This window comes from Artibeus jamaicensis, unplaced genomic scaffold (genome assembly GCF_021234435.1).
Source record: "Artibeus jamaicensis isolate MK-2021 breed Jamaican fruit bat unplaced genomic scaffold, CSHL_Jam_final contig_471, whole genome shotgun sequence".
In the NCBI taxonomy this organism is placed as follows: Eukaryota; Metazoa; Chordata; class Mammalia; order Chiroptera; family Phyllostomidae; genus Artibeus; species Artibeus jamaicensis.
The window spans coordinates 3,609,918-3,624,840 of NW_026521850.1; the positions used below are offsets into that span (position 1 = coordinate 3,609,918).

General features: G+C 61.0%; 1 protein-coding gene across 7 annotated transcripts in view; it reads left to right on the plus strand.

Moving 5' to 3' along the window:
- Positions 1-14,923, plus strand: part of RAPGEF1 (Rap guanine nucleotide exchange factor 1) — a 110,243-nt gene that overhangs the window by 80,424 nt on the left and 14,896 nt on the right. For 3 of the 7 annotated variants that reach the window (XM_037158515.2, XM_037158516.2, XM_037158509.2), the window contains one exon: positions 14,398-14,486. In XM_037158515.2, the coding sequence (XP_037014410.2) occupies positions 14,398-14,486 (89 nt within the window). Of the gene's footprint in view, positions 1-1,587; positions 1,747-6,250; positions 6,326-11,578; positions 11,852-12,657; positions 12,751-14,397; positions 14,487-14,923 lie in introns of all 7 variants that reach the window. The other 4 variants (XM_053667632.1, XM_053667631.1, XM_037158517.2 and 1 more) reach the window with 3 other exon arrangements.

Below are 14,923 nucleotides of genomic sequence, written 5' to 3' on the forward strand. Positions count from 1 at the left end.
TTGACTGACCAAGTGGACTCGGTCAGGTTCCAGGACCCCCGGCCAGCCATGCGTGCCAGGAGGGGCACCCAGGGGGCCTCATCCTTTTCAGAGGGGCACATGCTGCTGTTCTGCCCCATGCTGGCCAGTCAGTCAGGTAGTTTTTCACTGAGGAGGGGCCATCTCTCGTCTGTTGTGGGGGGACCTGAGGTGCTGCCCCGACTTTTCTGGGATGCAGCTGCCGACTAGAGGACCAGGGCCCTGGGCTCCTCCTCGTGGCCCCCCGGAGCTCGGCAGTTCTGTGCGTGGGACCTGAGCCTAGGCCCAGCCCCAGGCACCCCTGAGCCTTCCTGCATTCCGGGGGCTCAGGGGCCGACCAGACAAAACCACGGCCAGCTCGGGCATGGGAGTCCTGAGTTCCAGCCCTGCCACTTACTGGCCACATCACCGCTTTTCTGTGCCCCACCCACACTGTGGATGCCCCCAAACCTGCTCGAATGGGAATGTAAATTGCTCTGAAATTGTCCCAGAAGCGGGCCTTCTCCATGGAAACGTAAATGCTTGCCCAGGAGACCCCTCACCTGAGCTGTCAGCTTGAACAGCTGGGCCGGACTTCCCAGAGGTTTGAGATGTGCTCAGCCCTCTCGTGGGCACCCACAGGTGCCCATCGGCCGTCTTTGGGCATCAGCTCTCATGATCCCTAACGAGCATGCTTAGCGTCGCCCGTGTGGGAGGGCCCTCGGGGCCTTTCCTACACCAGGCCGGCAGGGCGGCCCTGAGGGCCCAGGGGCCCCGGCAGCTGCACAGATGCCCTCTAGAGCACCTCCGCGTGTGCACCGGGCTTCCCCGGGGTTTCACAGGCCCTCCCCACAGCCACATCATCCCTACTCGCAGTAAACGGGGGCCGTTGGAGATCAAGGGGCTTCCTCAGAGCCCACCGAAAGAAGTGGAAGAGTTGGGGACAGAGTCCAAGGCTGAGCGAAGCCCCGGCTCACTGCAGCGTGCCCTGTGCGGCCGATGGGCACACCCACTCTCAGATGCAGGCTTGAGAAGGGCCACCCCAGTGTATCGCTGGCCCGCACGCACTGCGGAGGGCACAGTTCTGAGTGTCTAACATGCACACAGTCCTCCACAGTATGGCCCATCTTACAGGTGAAAAGCCAGAGGCCCAGGAGCTCTGAGTGGTGCTCAAGGTCAAACAGGTCACAGGTGGCAGGGCTCAGATTCGCACCTGGGCAGCCTGGCTTCTGGCCTGCACCCCACCGAAGCATGAGCAGCTACACGGCCCACGCCCACCGAGGAGGCGCGGTGGGGGGGAGGGGCTTGAGCAAGTTAGCAGGCGGGGCTCAAACCCAATTGGCCTCGCTCTTCCACTTCCAGGGGGCACAATTTGTGTGACAGGTAGCCCTAAATCGGTCGTAAGGAAACGAGGGAGGGTGCCCACTTGTCCAGGTGGCCCCGGCGGCGTCTCTGATCCCCACTGAGCCGAGCAGCCACCCTCTCCAGTGTCCCGGCAGAGCCGGGCCGCGGCCTCCTCGCCCTGCACACACACGCTGACTGTTCTCTGCTCTTCTCCCTCCTCCCGTCTTCTCTCCTTCCTCCGTCCAGCAGGCCTCCTATGCTGCTTCTTCCTTCTCCTCTGTCTCCTACTGTGTCCAGCAAACTAAAGTGGCCTTCACCCCCGAGGACAGCAGTGCCACTCAGGGCATCAGTGTGTCCGTCTCTAACTCCTTTCTCAGCCGGCACGGCAACTTACCTGTGCCCTCGGTGAGTCGCTCCCTGCCGCTCTGCGCTTGCAGCCGGTGCACGCGAACTTCTGTTTGTAGCCCGTGCCTACCGACGAGGGTGCGGCTGCTGGTCGCTGGCTGTCCTCCTGCAGATCCCTGCACCTGGTGGGACAGGGTACTCGGGGACAGTTCTCCATGCTGAAGGACTGTGAAAGGGGGGGCAGGGTGGGAGTAGGGGTGGGGGGAACTCAAGTGGCCACACTTGTGGCATTATCACTCAGGCGTTTTGTTCTGATCTGCCTTGGGGCCAACCCTTTACATGTTCTGTGATCAAAAAGAAAACGTTGCTCACAGAGGAAGCCCGAGAAGAGCTGGGGTTGGAGGGCTGCACCAGTTGGCCTTTGCTGTGTAGCAAACCTCCAAGACATAGTCACTTCGAACCACAGTAACCATTTCTCACTGCCTAGGACACAGGTTGGTGGGGGGATGGTGCCGATCTGGCCCAGGCTGGCTTTGGCTGGACTCGCTAGCCTCCCTGGAACCTCAGCCGAGACGGCTGGGTGGCCACAACCCACGTGATGTGTCGGCCCCATCGGGCCAGCCTGGCCTGTTCACAGATGTGCCTCTTGTAGGGAGCTGCTGGCCGGGGCGTGGGTAGAGCAGGGAGTGTTGGTGGCCATTTTCATGAGCAGTTTTCTTCTGAAATGTGGGACACCAGCTCCGTAGGAGACGTAGAGTTGTGCTGGAATCTGCATCTGTCCCAAACCCAAACGGCCATCACCCCACTTGTCCGGTCACTGTGAGAGTGAGTGGCAGGGCAGGACTTGGGGAGGGAGCCGCGGCTGCTCCCCGCCGCAGTCCATTTGTCCCCGCCTCGGTCCGTTTGTCCCCGCACGCATGCTCTGTCTGTGCTCCCCAGCCCCAGTTTTCTTCCGCTGGGGCCATGCTTTTCCTTGCCTCCTCTTCTGTGATGTGAGGATTAGATCAATTCTTAGGAGACCACCTGGCACACAGCAAGCTCAGAAATTCTTACTGTCGTTGTTCCTTTTAGAGTTCTGGGTTAGAGTCCGGTTCTGCTCTCATTCTGCCAGGAGAGCTTGGGCCGGTGGTTTCACCGGCTTGGACTGCCCTTACCCCTCTGCAGCATGAGGTTGCCTGGTGACTTTCAGAGACGGATCCCAGCTCGGGGTCCCAGTGTGGTCGTGTCCAGGCTGCATCTCTGGGACCACCCAGTGCCCAGGTTAGGATGGTCCTGCCTGCCGAGAGGACTTTGGAGTGCTTTCTTTGGGGAGGGGTACCAGGGCCTAGTTTTGCAGAGCCCTCAGCCACCTTACACTTGGCATAAACCAAACACCCTGCTCCCTCCTCCCCCAGCCCCGGCCCGGCGCACGGACACTTCTGGCAGCTCCTGTCACAGACGTGCTCGGCTGGGCCTCGGCAGCGCCTGCTCTGGACTGTGTTTCCCCATAAACAGAAGATGTGAGCTCCCTGAAGAGTGCCTAGGACAGTCCTTGTGAGCAGTTTGGGGGTACAGTGATGTCAGTGAGTGGGGCTGCTCGCTGCAGAAGGAAGGAAAATTCGAGGGCCTCTTAATTAAGCTTGGCTGTGAGAACATCGTAGTTCTCATGCCTGCGACTGAAGGAGGCTTGCAGCTTCGCAGGTTCTAGATTCTCAGCACCCGCTCCACTAAGGAGCCCTGGGGAAGGAGCTAATGAAGACGCTGTGTTTCTTTAAAAGGCACGCCCCCATCCGATCCAGTGCAGCCCCCACACTGTTCACGTGCCCCCTGCTCTCATCTAAGACGCACCCCAGACAGAGAGGGTTGGGCACCACTCTCAGGGCGGCCCTGGGGTCCCGAGTTTCTCCGCCCGTCGTCCTGGGCTTGTCGCTAGGCCAGCGTGACATTCCGAAGGGTGCCACCTGAGCACAGCAGTCATCAGGTCTCAGGACACTCACACTGTCTTTGGCCCAGTGACCTGCCACCAGAGACCCAGACCATTGGGAGCCACCTGTACATGGGCATCTGTACAGCAGGAGCTGGGACGGGTCCCCTGCAGTCGCAGTGGGGGCGGGGACAGCGTTCCTGCTCTCTCTTCCCAGGACCCCATGAGCACAGGGCCTCTCCTGTGTGGGGCGGAGCGTGCGGGGTGGCCCCGTCACCCTGGAGGAGTGTTAGCAGTTCAGCAGGAGGAGATGAGCAACGGGGCCGGCGTGGGTGCCGTGGGGGAGGTGCAGACCTGGAGTAGAAACCCTGCAGGCCACGGGGCTGGACAAGGTCAAGCAGAGCTTTCTTGGGAAGTCGCTCTTGAGTTGTGGCTTGAAGGACAGTTATCATTTCAGGGAGCTGCCGGTCCTGGAAAGCCAGTCAGACACGTCCCGTGAGGCTCTGGCTGGGTGGCTGAGCAGCATCCTACAAGGCCAAAGGTCACCAGTTCCATCCCCAATCAGGGCTCATGCCTAGGCTGCGAGGCAGGTCCTCGGTTGGGGACATAAGAATGGCAACCAATTGATCTTTCTCTCTTGCTCCCTCCCATCCCTCATCTCTAAAAAATAAGTAAATAGAAATCTTAAAATATATATATTCATTCCACACTGAGAGACCTGCCTGAGGAAGGGGCTAGAGAGTCTAGCGACCATTCTGGAAGCTCACCTTGAATGTGAGCCCTTGAGGACTGAGGAGAGGGGACAGCCTGCTGAAGGACAGCGAGGACTAAAGTCGTCCCTACATGCACCTTCCCTGAGATCCACTGCCTCCAGCCCCCCCCATCTCCTCCGCCTTCCGCTGGCCCCCCAGGCGTCCCTGCCCCGTTCCTGGGCACTGCCCTCCCTGCCTCACAGTCTTCCCAAGGTCTGCCTGGCCATCTTGTTCCCTGAAAGGGTGCACCCCTGTGCACAGATGTCCTCGCCTTCCTGGCCTGCGGCATCTGGAGCATTCCCCGAACACGCGCAGACCCGTGTCCACGCCTGTTCTGCCACGCCTGGGGGTTGAGGCCGTCTGTTAGAAGGAGGTGTCTGGGGTTGTGAGTGCGTGCAAGGCGGGGAAGACGTGGAATGTGGGGTGTAGCGCCCTCTAGCCAGAGGCAGTTCCATTGTCCTGTTTGGTTCCGATGCTGCCGGGCTTCACACTGTGTGCCCCAGGGGGCGCTGGTGTGTATTTGAGTGGTGCCCCCCCCCCCCCAAACAGCTTTCGGACACGGTGCTGGGATCCCTTTACCTGTCCCCTCCTCAGTCACTTGTACCCCCGGGCTGCCTTCCATGTTCCCACTGTGGCCCACGGGCCATCACCTTGCCATGGCCCTCCTCTGGTTCCAAGCCCTGGTGGTATGAGTCCTAAAAGTTGGCTCCACACTCATTTTACTCCTGACCAACCTGGGTGCACCTGAGCCTGCCTCTCCAGTAACCGTTAGGGTTGGCAGTGCCTTTCGGGTCGAAGTTAGAAAAACCATCTTCCCTCATCCCACCCCAGACTGTTTTCCGGCATACCCTTTCTTCGCTCGCTGCCAGTTACACGGGCATTTACGATCGTCAAGGTATCTATTCAGCTGCTAGAACTCTGTTGAAATGTCTCTATACTGTCCCGGCTTCCGTAATGGGTCTGGGTTGGTAAAACTGCTGGAAGACCCAGGTTTTGAGTAGAACTTGAGAAATATCCATAATGACTCATTTGGTTTAGAAAAGACCTTTGGGGTGAGAAAGTCAAGTGCGTGTTACCTTGAGGACTTTCTTAAAAGGGAGAAGTTTCTAGAGCATCTGGCAGTGTATTCTGGGCAGACGGTGCTGCTCGGGGAGGGGGGCCCCGCGTCACCTTACATGCCCTCAGCAGAGACTCTGGGCGTCTCGGCTGCGCGGTCCCCTCTCGCATTCCCCCTCCTGAGGTTCTACTCGTGTGTCTGTCACTCACACGCTCCTCACCTCCTGGTCACCAGCCAGCCCTGAGCATGAGCCAGCAGCCATCACGAAGACCCTGGGTGCTCGGACTGGTCGGAGGGCCGCCAGGAAGGGGGCCGAGGCGGGGAGGAGAGTGGCACTCGAGCCGTGGACCCGAGTCCCGAGGGCACTTGGGCTGCCCGGCCCGGCGTGGTGTCTGTGTCCCCTTGTGGGAAAGATGAGCTCCCACCTGCCTTGCCCGGTCCCTTGTTTCTTGCTGATGGCACCGCCAATGGCACCGCGTCTTCACCGGCTCACTGCTCCGGGTGGAGCTCACACACCTCGGGGGCAGGGGGCGTTGGGGCAGCCTTGCTGGCCCAGAGGCAGGAGAGATTGCTCGGAGCTGCCTCTCTGGTGGAGCCGTGTTCCTTTGGCCGGCGACCTGCCCGCGGCCTGCTCAGTGTCAGGAAGACAGGCTGTGGCTCACGTGGCATGGGAGCGTTTCCAGTTAGTCCTCGGCTCTCGGGCTGTGCCCCTTCTCGGGGCCTGGCCACTGAGTGTGGCCCACAGGCGCACGGGCAGGCGCCTCCTCGCTGGACCCCGGGCTCCCTGGGACGAGCGGCCCGTCTCCACACGCCTGGCGTCACGGGCAGTCAGCAGTCCTCCTCTCTTACCAGGCCACACCCCGCTGCACCCCATCCTCATTGCTGGGAGTGACCCACCGCCCACTGAGTTGCCCAAGCCAGAAACAGGTGCCCTCCTGTCTTCCCTGCCCCGCTGCATGCACCACCTGCGCATCACATTTCCGAGTGACACCTGCACACCCAGTCCCTCGCCCCGCTGCACTTACCCCAGACACCCACGGCCACTCCCTTCCTGCCCCCAGCGTGGGTCCTGTGGCCTCCTCACGGTCACCCTGCCACCGCGGTCAGGAACCCTCCTTCCCCTTCCAATCGCTCCACCCAGGCTGAGGGGCGGACTTGTCCCTGCAGAGCCAGGCCCAGGGCGTCCCGCAGTCCTCTGCCCACCGCCCCTGCCCCTGTGCCTGTGTGCCCCCTGCTCCCTCCCTTCCCCACCCTGTCATCTCCTTCCTCACCGTGTGGGCCTGAGCGAGCCACCTCCAACCCGCTCGGCCAGTTTCCTCATCCGTCGGGGGCGGGTGCAGGGCTGAAAGGGTTAAAGGGAAGACGTACGGAAGGAGTAGGATGCAACACAGGCACCCAGCTGGCGTTCAGTGGACGGACGGACACAGAGTAACGGTACTCTCACGTTGCAGGCAGTTCGCTTCTTCTGTAACGTCCAGGTTCCTTCTCTCACGGTTGTGAGTCTTGTGAGGTGAGGGACTGGCCTCTTCACATGTGTATAGCGTGGCACGTGGCTCAGGAGCTCGGTGACACTGAGCAGACCGGAGTTCCTCGCCCTGCCCAGAAGCGTGAGCAGTGACCAGGGAGCCCTGCCAGCCTCTCTCCGACCCTCGTCCCGCTTCCTGGACGCCTGTCGGGACAAGCCAGCATTGACTTGTCACATGCTAGCGCTCCATTCCCGTGAGCCAAGACTCACTGGTCCCGCGTGTGGCTGAGGACCCTGCTTCTTCCTCATTGCCCTTCCCGCTGACCCAAGAGGCTCTGGTTGCTGGCCGTCCTACCCGAGAGTTTGGCCCAGGAGTTTCACAGATAGCTGCTATCTGCTGGGCCCCTCAGGGGAGTTCGCACTGGCCTTTCTGCCCTGCCTCCAAGACCCAATGCTTGTGTGGCCGCCACCGCCTCCCGGGCGCAAAGTCACTGTGGGGGCAACCATTTCGGTCAAGGCCCTCTGGCCGCAGCTGTTGGCACACCCTCGGCCTCCTTGGCCAGCCCCCTCTCTCTCGTAACCCAAGGAATTCAGTGCAAGAACGTGTTAGATTGCGGAATCCGGATTCTTCACTTAAAGACCTGCTTTCTTGCCAGCACAGCACAGGGCCCATCCCCAGTCATTTCTCATGCCAGGGCCACAGTGGGGAGAGTGTCGGTGAGCACTGGTGCAGGGCTAGCTTTGGGCAGCTTTGCTTCTCTAGGCGTGGGGGGCGCCGTGCCAACAGATGAGGTCACGGAGCTCTGTCCTCCTGGACACTCAGGAGACTCTTGGTGGTTCCTCTAGGTGTATGTTTCCAAGAGGGGGTGCTGGCCGTGGCGTCTTGTGAGGACAGCTCTCTCTCTGCACGCCCAGCTTGGTCCTCACTCCAGCCTTTGGCATGCTGCTCACCCTGAAACTCAGCTAAGCAGCGCTGTGAGTGGAGTCGGAGCTGTGGACGGCGTGCTTAGGGACTGTCCCGTGCTCGGAAGACCCACTGAGTGTGGGCCATCCCCATGTCGCCTCTTAGGAGCAGAGCTGTGTGTTACTAGGTATGTGGCCTGCCCTCCAGCCTGTTGCCTAATGTGGGGACAAGGACCAGAGCCACTCTGTGCAGAGATTGAGGAGACTCACACAGAACCCTGGGCCCCTCGTCTGGCCAGCAGGGGGCGTGCAGTGAGAGGGGCTCATCAGACCGCCCTGAGTGGTCCCTGTTGACCCCTGAGGGACCGTGTGATCAGGGCTGTCCAGGGTGGGCCGAAGGTTGCGGTGCAGTGCCACCTCTTCCCAGGAGCGCCCTGGCCCTCCTGGGCCTTTGGCCGAAGCCTGCAGTCCCCAGACAGACAGCTCCTCTTGTCGTAAACCCTCAGCCCAAACAGTCCTCCTCTGGCTATAAATGAAAGCCACTGCTGCGGGGAATGCGGGCGCCCGGCAGAGCCTGAAACACACCAAGTGACGAGTGACGTCTGCGCTCAGTGGCCGGCTCTGCCTCTCCCTGCTTGTATGAACACGTGCAGTCTTCAAGGGCCTAAAAACACTTCTGGGGAGAGCAGGAGAGACCAGACTTGTGGAAATGGTGTGATAATGAGCCCCTACACGGCCTGCACTTCTGCAGAGCTTCCGGAGAGGCACCAGGCTTTCTGGGGATTAGAGAGCAGCTCCTACATCCCCCCCAGCCCTGGAGGTGCCTCCAAAGCTTGGCCCCGTCCCAGCACAACTGCATTAGCTGGGATACCAGAGCTGCTCAGGGGCCCCCGGAGGGTGGGGGGGACCCAAGGACTCTTAGTCCTAGAGATGGGACCTCCTTCCTCCCTTCTTGGTGGCTGCCCCACTCCTGCCATGCACGCCCTGGCGTGTCCCTGGGCCTCCTTCCCCATCTCCCACTGGGGACCTGCACCTGGCGGTGCATGGTGCTTGCCTGTCATTCTTCCGCGCTCAAAAGTGAGACAGTGCTGAGTCAGGCAGTACCGTAGGTACTGAAGTAATAACACTAGAAGCCATTCCTGAGTAGTCCTTTGCTCGGTACATAGAAATGTGTGCCCCTGTTGAGTGTCTCGGTGTCGTTGTGCAGGGCAGTTCCCAGCCTGGGTCGGGAGGGAGCTGTAAGGGAGAACAGCTGACGCTGACCGAGTGCTGGTCACGGGCCAGGCTGTGCTGGGCCTCGGGCATCGGCATCGAGTCCGCTCAGAGAGCCTGGGGCAGAAGCACTAGTGCTTTCATCCCCATTCTGAAGGGGAAGAAACTGAGGCTCGAGACCTTAACGAACACGCTTAGGGTCACTGGGGTGTGCAGTTCAGGCCCATGGGACTTGGAAACGTGTCCCAGAAAAGGCACCAGCCGCGCCGGAGTCTGCCACCCCGAACTTGTCACATCCAGACCTGTTTAACACACCATGTGATCCACCAGGAAGCCACTATCAAATGTCACAACTCCATGATCGCGCCGGAACTCTGAGTCAGGTTCATTGTCACAGGGCCACCAAGTGCGGGTTTTCGGGGCCTGGGTCCCGGTGAGGACAGTGTTGGTGCTTGAGACAGAGCTGGCCTTTTTGTCTCAGTCTGTTCCGGCTGCTGTTAGGAAAGCCACACCCTGGGTGGCTTATGAGCAGCAGAAACCCAGTTCTCACAGCTCTGGGGCCACAAGTCCGCCATTGGGTTCCAGCATGGGTGGGGGAGGGTCCTCCCCCAGGTCCGGACTTCTCACTGCAGCCTCACCGGCAGAAGGGCCACACCTCTGCGGGCCCTCTCAAGGGCCCTGCACACACGCAGCTCCCCAGCCCTCAGGGAGAGCTTGGGCGCCCACCAGCCAGCGGCCCACAGCCAGCTCCTCTGCAGAGAAGGACGTGAACAGAGTGTTACTTTCGGCAGGAACCGAAGCCCAGGGTGTTAGCTGGTCAGGACATGTGGCACCCCCACTCTTGTTTGACTGTACAGGGGACGCCTCAAGTTTGTGGGTTAGACGGGCAATAAAACATGTGAGCGGGTGCCTGGGACAGGCCTACTGGGTCTGGTGTGAGTCAGCAGCCCCTGCAGCTCACGGGGTGAGAGGGCCTCGGCCTCGCCGAGGAGGGAGGAAGACCCGCTGCGTGCAGCTAGGGAGGAGGCCAGCGGCTGGCAGTCCTGCGTGGGAAGGGAGGCTCACCCGTCCCTGGAGTGGCCGGAGCTCTCAGTCCAGGTTACAGTGGAAGCTTTGTAGGACTAGTTAAGGATGTGCCCAGTTTTGACCTCCTGTTTGTTTAAAATTTCTTTTTTCCCTCCTTCTCGTGGGTTCTGACAATCTGCCAGGAGCAGAGAACCTGGAGTGAGCGATGTCCACGGTTGCGTTGGGTTTGCATTTGTCGGGCTCCGCATCCACAGTGGGCGAGTGAGCCTGGCAGGGCCTTTGGCCACGGTCCCTTCCCACACGCTCCTCTCCTGTCTCCTTGGGACATTGGCAGGCCCTTGGTAGGACATGGCAACACGGTCGTGTTCTTGACTGGTGGTCAGTGGTCTCCGGCCCTCCTCCGCGAGCAGAGCCAGGCCTGGAGGGGCTCCCTGTGCACCTCCCAGGCTGACCGCAGACCGTCCTTCGGGTGAGGTCCACGGGGGCCTGAGGGCTCCACCATGGCGTCGGAGGCATTGCAGGATCACCTCGTCCATTAAAAAAAGGAGAGAGAGGAGCCCCAGACAGCGCAGCTAGGCGGCTGGAGCATCGCGCTGTAACCAGAGGGTCGCAGGTTCGATTCCTGCTCAGAGCACGTGCCCGGGTGGCAGGTTTGGTCCTCTGTCCGGGTGCAGCAGCCTTTCTCCCGGCCTCTCTCTCAACAGCCATGAAAAATGTCCTCAGGTGAGGAGGAAAGGAAAAAACTTTAATTAACATTTTAATAAAAGAAAGAAAACAAAAGATTGGGTGGGAAGGGCCCTGGCTGGTGTGGCTCAGTGGCTTGAGCGCAGGCTGCAAAGCAGAGGGTGGTAGGTTCGATTCCCAGTCAGGGCACATGCCTGTGTTTCGGGCCAGGTCCCCAGGAGGGGGCGTGCAAGAGGCAACCACTCACTGATGTTTCTCTCCCTCTCTTTCTCCCTCCCTTCCCCTCTCTCTAAAAGTAAATAAATAAAATCTTTAAAAAATAAAAAAAAAGAAGATTGGGTGGGAAAGGAAATGAACTGAGAATTTTTAGCATTTTGTTAGCACAATTCTTCTAGCTATTTCTGAGGCTAATGCCCCACCTTTCTAAAGGATTTGAGGTGGATTACAGTAGTGAAAGTCTGTTTCGTTTGACTCCAAGGGGTAAATCCAAAGAGATTTGTTTACCCAAAAGATTCAGAGCGAGTACACTGACCAGGCATCTGACCGAAGGTGCTGAACTTACCCAGCAGGTCCCTGAAGGGACAAAAGGCATAGACTGGGTTGTGTGACAAGCAGAGGACGTGGCTGCCCATGCTGAGCGTGGGGCTTGCTGTCCTCAGGGGCGTCCTGCTGCGTAGCACAGCGCGGGTCAGTCCAGGGCTTCTCGGGGGAGGGTGTCCGGGTGGGGGCCTCAGGCCAGAGGGGGGGGGGGGTCGGGCCTGCGCCATGGCCCTCGTTAGATTGCTCTGAACAGCCTGTCGGAGCCCAGCTGAGTTAACCTAACTGCTTTCTCTCTTGTCTGTCTGTCCCCACCGCCTCGTTCTGTGTCTGTCCTGCACCCGCACCTCTAGTACAAGTCTGTGTTCAGGTCCTTCTCCCAGGACTCCGTGCCTCACAGCCAAGCTTCCGCACAACCTTTCCTCCCGCCTACCTCCTCTTCCTCTCCACACTTCCCACCTGTCCACCAGTCTCAGAGCTCGGACCTAGCGGTGCCAGCCGCCGCCGGTCCGCCCCCCAGCGCCGTGGACGGGCCTCTCTCGTCTTCTCAGGAGAGCACCTTTCCCGGGAGCCCTGTCTGCCTTCCTTCCGAAACCTCTCTCCCTGACTCGCCCCAGACGCCTTCGGTGAGAACTCAGCACCCCCCGCCCCCGTGGGGGCTGCACGTTGGGAGAAAGCGGTGTCACTGTCGGTGACAAACAGCCACCGCCACATGTGCCGTGAGTGGTATGGCTGGGTGGAGGTCTGCGGCAGGTCTCAGGTGAGGCCGCGGCCCGTTCCATACAGAGTTCCTGGCAGACCAGGGGTCTGCGCTTCTCCAGGCGGGTCAGCGACCATTTAGAGATGATTGGTTACCAGGAGCATAAAGTTAGAAGATGCTGCTAGTGTTCCGTGGGGTTGGCAGTGTTTGGAGAGGGTGCAGAGGTTGGTTGTATGGGGCTCGGCCCTCCTGTGCCGTGGCATCGACTGCAGGGCTCCTTCCCGGCACAGGGAGGTGCTGCCTGGCAAGTCGGCGAGGACACGGGCGAGGAGATGGGGCAGAGCAGGGGCAGGTGGGCGGGGACCGACCCCGGCACACTGAGTCATCTGCGTGGCTGCTGCTTGCCCTCCGTGATTACCTCCCACTACGCGGGGCACTCGCAGTCCCCACAGGGCAGAGAGGAGAAGGGTACTGCTCCCTAGGACAGTAAATGGCCCTGTCATTTTGAAGAAGGTCTAGAGGGAAGCATGGGTCCCTCGTGACACAAGTAAGAGGTGGCCAAGCAGTGTTGCTCTCTGACCCTGGGGCAGAGCCGCCCAGGGAGGCCTGTGCACCTGCCTCTGTCCTGTTTCCCATGGAGAGCAGCCCGGCACAGCAGGCTGTGCTCCCGGAGCCTGGGGGCCGGCGGAGGGTCTGTCACATGTGCCTCTGCTCTCGTCCTGTCTCCCCCAGAGTGACAACGCCATCGAGGAGGCGGGTGAGGGTGAATATGTCAATCTGTGCTCCTCTGGCCAGAGCGGCGAGGAGCTGGCCCACTCTCGAGGAGTAAGTAGCCTCGGGGCCGCCTGGTGCATGCGGCCGGCCATCAGGGCCGGGCCCCAGCTTCTGGCTGAGCCTCCCGGTCCCTCGCAGACCGGCCCCGTGGGCAGAGGACCTGGCTTTTGGTGGAGGTCTTTGGCTTTTGCTTCATTGCACGTGACAGCCCTCGAGCTTACTCAGTGGGTCTTTTGGAAATCTGCGGGGCAGCCTGCCGACAACCTGGCCACCTGTCGGGCGCTCTCAGAAGGTACTATCCCACCTTCTGGTGTCGAGGTCCGCCCTCCATCCCTGTCCCAAAGGGACCACCGCTGCCCCACGGTGCCTTCTGCACCGTCACCTCTTCTTCCTCCCCAGCATGCCCCCTCCCCCGTCCCATCCGCTTTCCCAGAAGCGATGAGTCTGGCGGGCAGGCCCCACGCTGCTCCCACACAGCTCCCCGCTGAGAGCACGCAGGACCAGCGACACTGTCTGCCCCGCTTCACAGCTGCTGCAGCTCCAGTGGGTCGGGTTCAGCAGCTCTGTGAAGCGGTCAGCTTCCAGGTTTTGCTGCAGCAAAACAGGAGCCAACCCAGAAGCCCCAGAGGGAGCGCCCTCCTGGCACCCTGAGTGGGATGTGTCCTCGAGGGGAGGAGCCCGAGTCCTCCCCGGAGGTCGATCCAGGCTCAGGCCTGTGAGAAGCACGGCCACTCCTGTTACGACGACTCCCCCGAGGGGATCCCCACAGGACCCTAGAGCTCTGCACAGGGCAAGCCCCGCTTCAGGTGGCAGCAGGTCGTAGGGCGCTGTGCGGTCCCAACGAGGTGGGAGGGGCCCCCGTGCCTGGGGCCTAGCGGTTTCTCCCTGGAGTTTCCACCTCACCAGTGCCCCCACTCCCAGCAACGTCCAGTGTGGCCCCTGCCTGATGGCATCCACCTCAGGCCGGCCCTCCAGGGCCCACACCTCTCACTACCTGGGAGCACACTCAGTGCCCACTACCTACCTCACCGGGAACACTCTTCGTGACAGTGTCCCACGGGTTTGTGCTGCCCCACTCTGTCCTGGCCTTGGTGGCAGACCGGGGTGCAGGAGCGCCATGTTGTTGCTGGGCAGGGTGGGCCCAGATCCCCAGGAAGAAGCGAGGCTGCTGGAGGAGGGGGTCGCACTCACGCCCGGGAGCTGCTGGGCCCTCTGGAGCCGTCCCCGGGGGTCCTGGAGCACAGCGGTCCTGAGGACCGCCTCTGACGAGGAGTCTCAGAGCTGCACAGGCTCGGCAGGGCCCTTAACTCCTGGTCTCTGTGTGTGCGTGCAAGTGGGCGTGACAGTGCCGCTGACAGAGGCCTCGGTGTGGGCACAGTGCCTGCTGAGCTTTGTGGGGCAGGAGCAACTGAGACACTGTTTCCTCCAGGAGGGGTTGGGACGGCTTTGTCTCGCTCGGTTGGCTGCTGACGCATTATAAGCGGTGACACCTTCCACTGTCCCCAGCGGGCGAGACACCAGTCTGAGGGGGCCGTGTGCTTCCGTGTGAGGCAGTGCGTGCGTGGGTGATCGGTCCCTGTCTGGGACCGCTCCGCGGGGACTTGCACTCCGAAGCCACCTGCGGGCAGGAGTGCTGGGAAGCAGACTGCCCCCAGCTCGGGCGCCTGTCACGAGCCCGGCACTGACTTCTCTTTTCAGGACTCGCCAGCTGGGAAAGACGGGCACCCCAGGGATCCCTCTGCGCTCAGCAGCACAGCCGGGAAGGAGAGCCGGGACGGCGGAGAAAGGTAGGCGGCCACGCTCGTGGGGCAAGGGTCCTGAGAGCGAGAGCGGCCAGCCCGCCCAGAGGGCGCAGCCTGGGCTGCCCCCGCCGGCCACATGCCCGGCCCGCGGGTTCTGTACGTCCACATTTCTCCCTTTCTTATGATTCTCAAAGGTGTTCGTGCTTAGGGTAGAAAATGTGGAAAAGACAGGAGACTGCAAGAAAGCAGGGAAATCGAAGGTGCCGCCCCACCCGAAAGCCCTTTGTTGTAGCCGCAGGCAGCTGGCCGTGACTTCCCGGTCGTCTGCACCCGCGAGCCAGTTCACAGACTGCCCACAACGGTCTCTGTCAGCTCCCGGGCCGACCTGCCTCGACCTCTCCCAAGTTCAGGTGCAGAAAGGGAGTGTAAAAGAACACCCCAAAAAACCCTCTTATTGCGAGTTTATAGATACATTGTGTGTG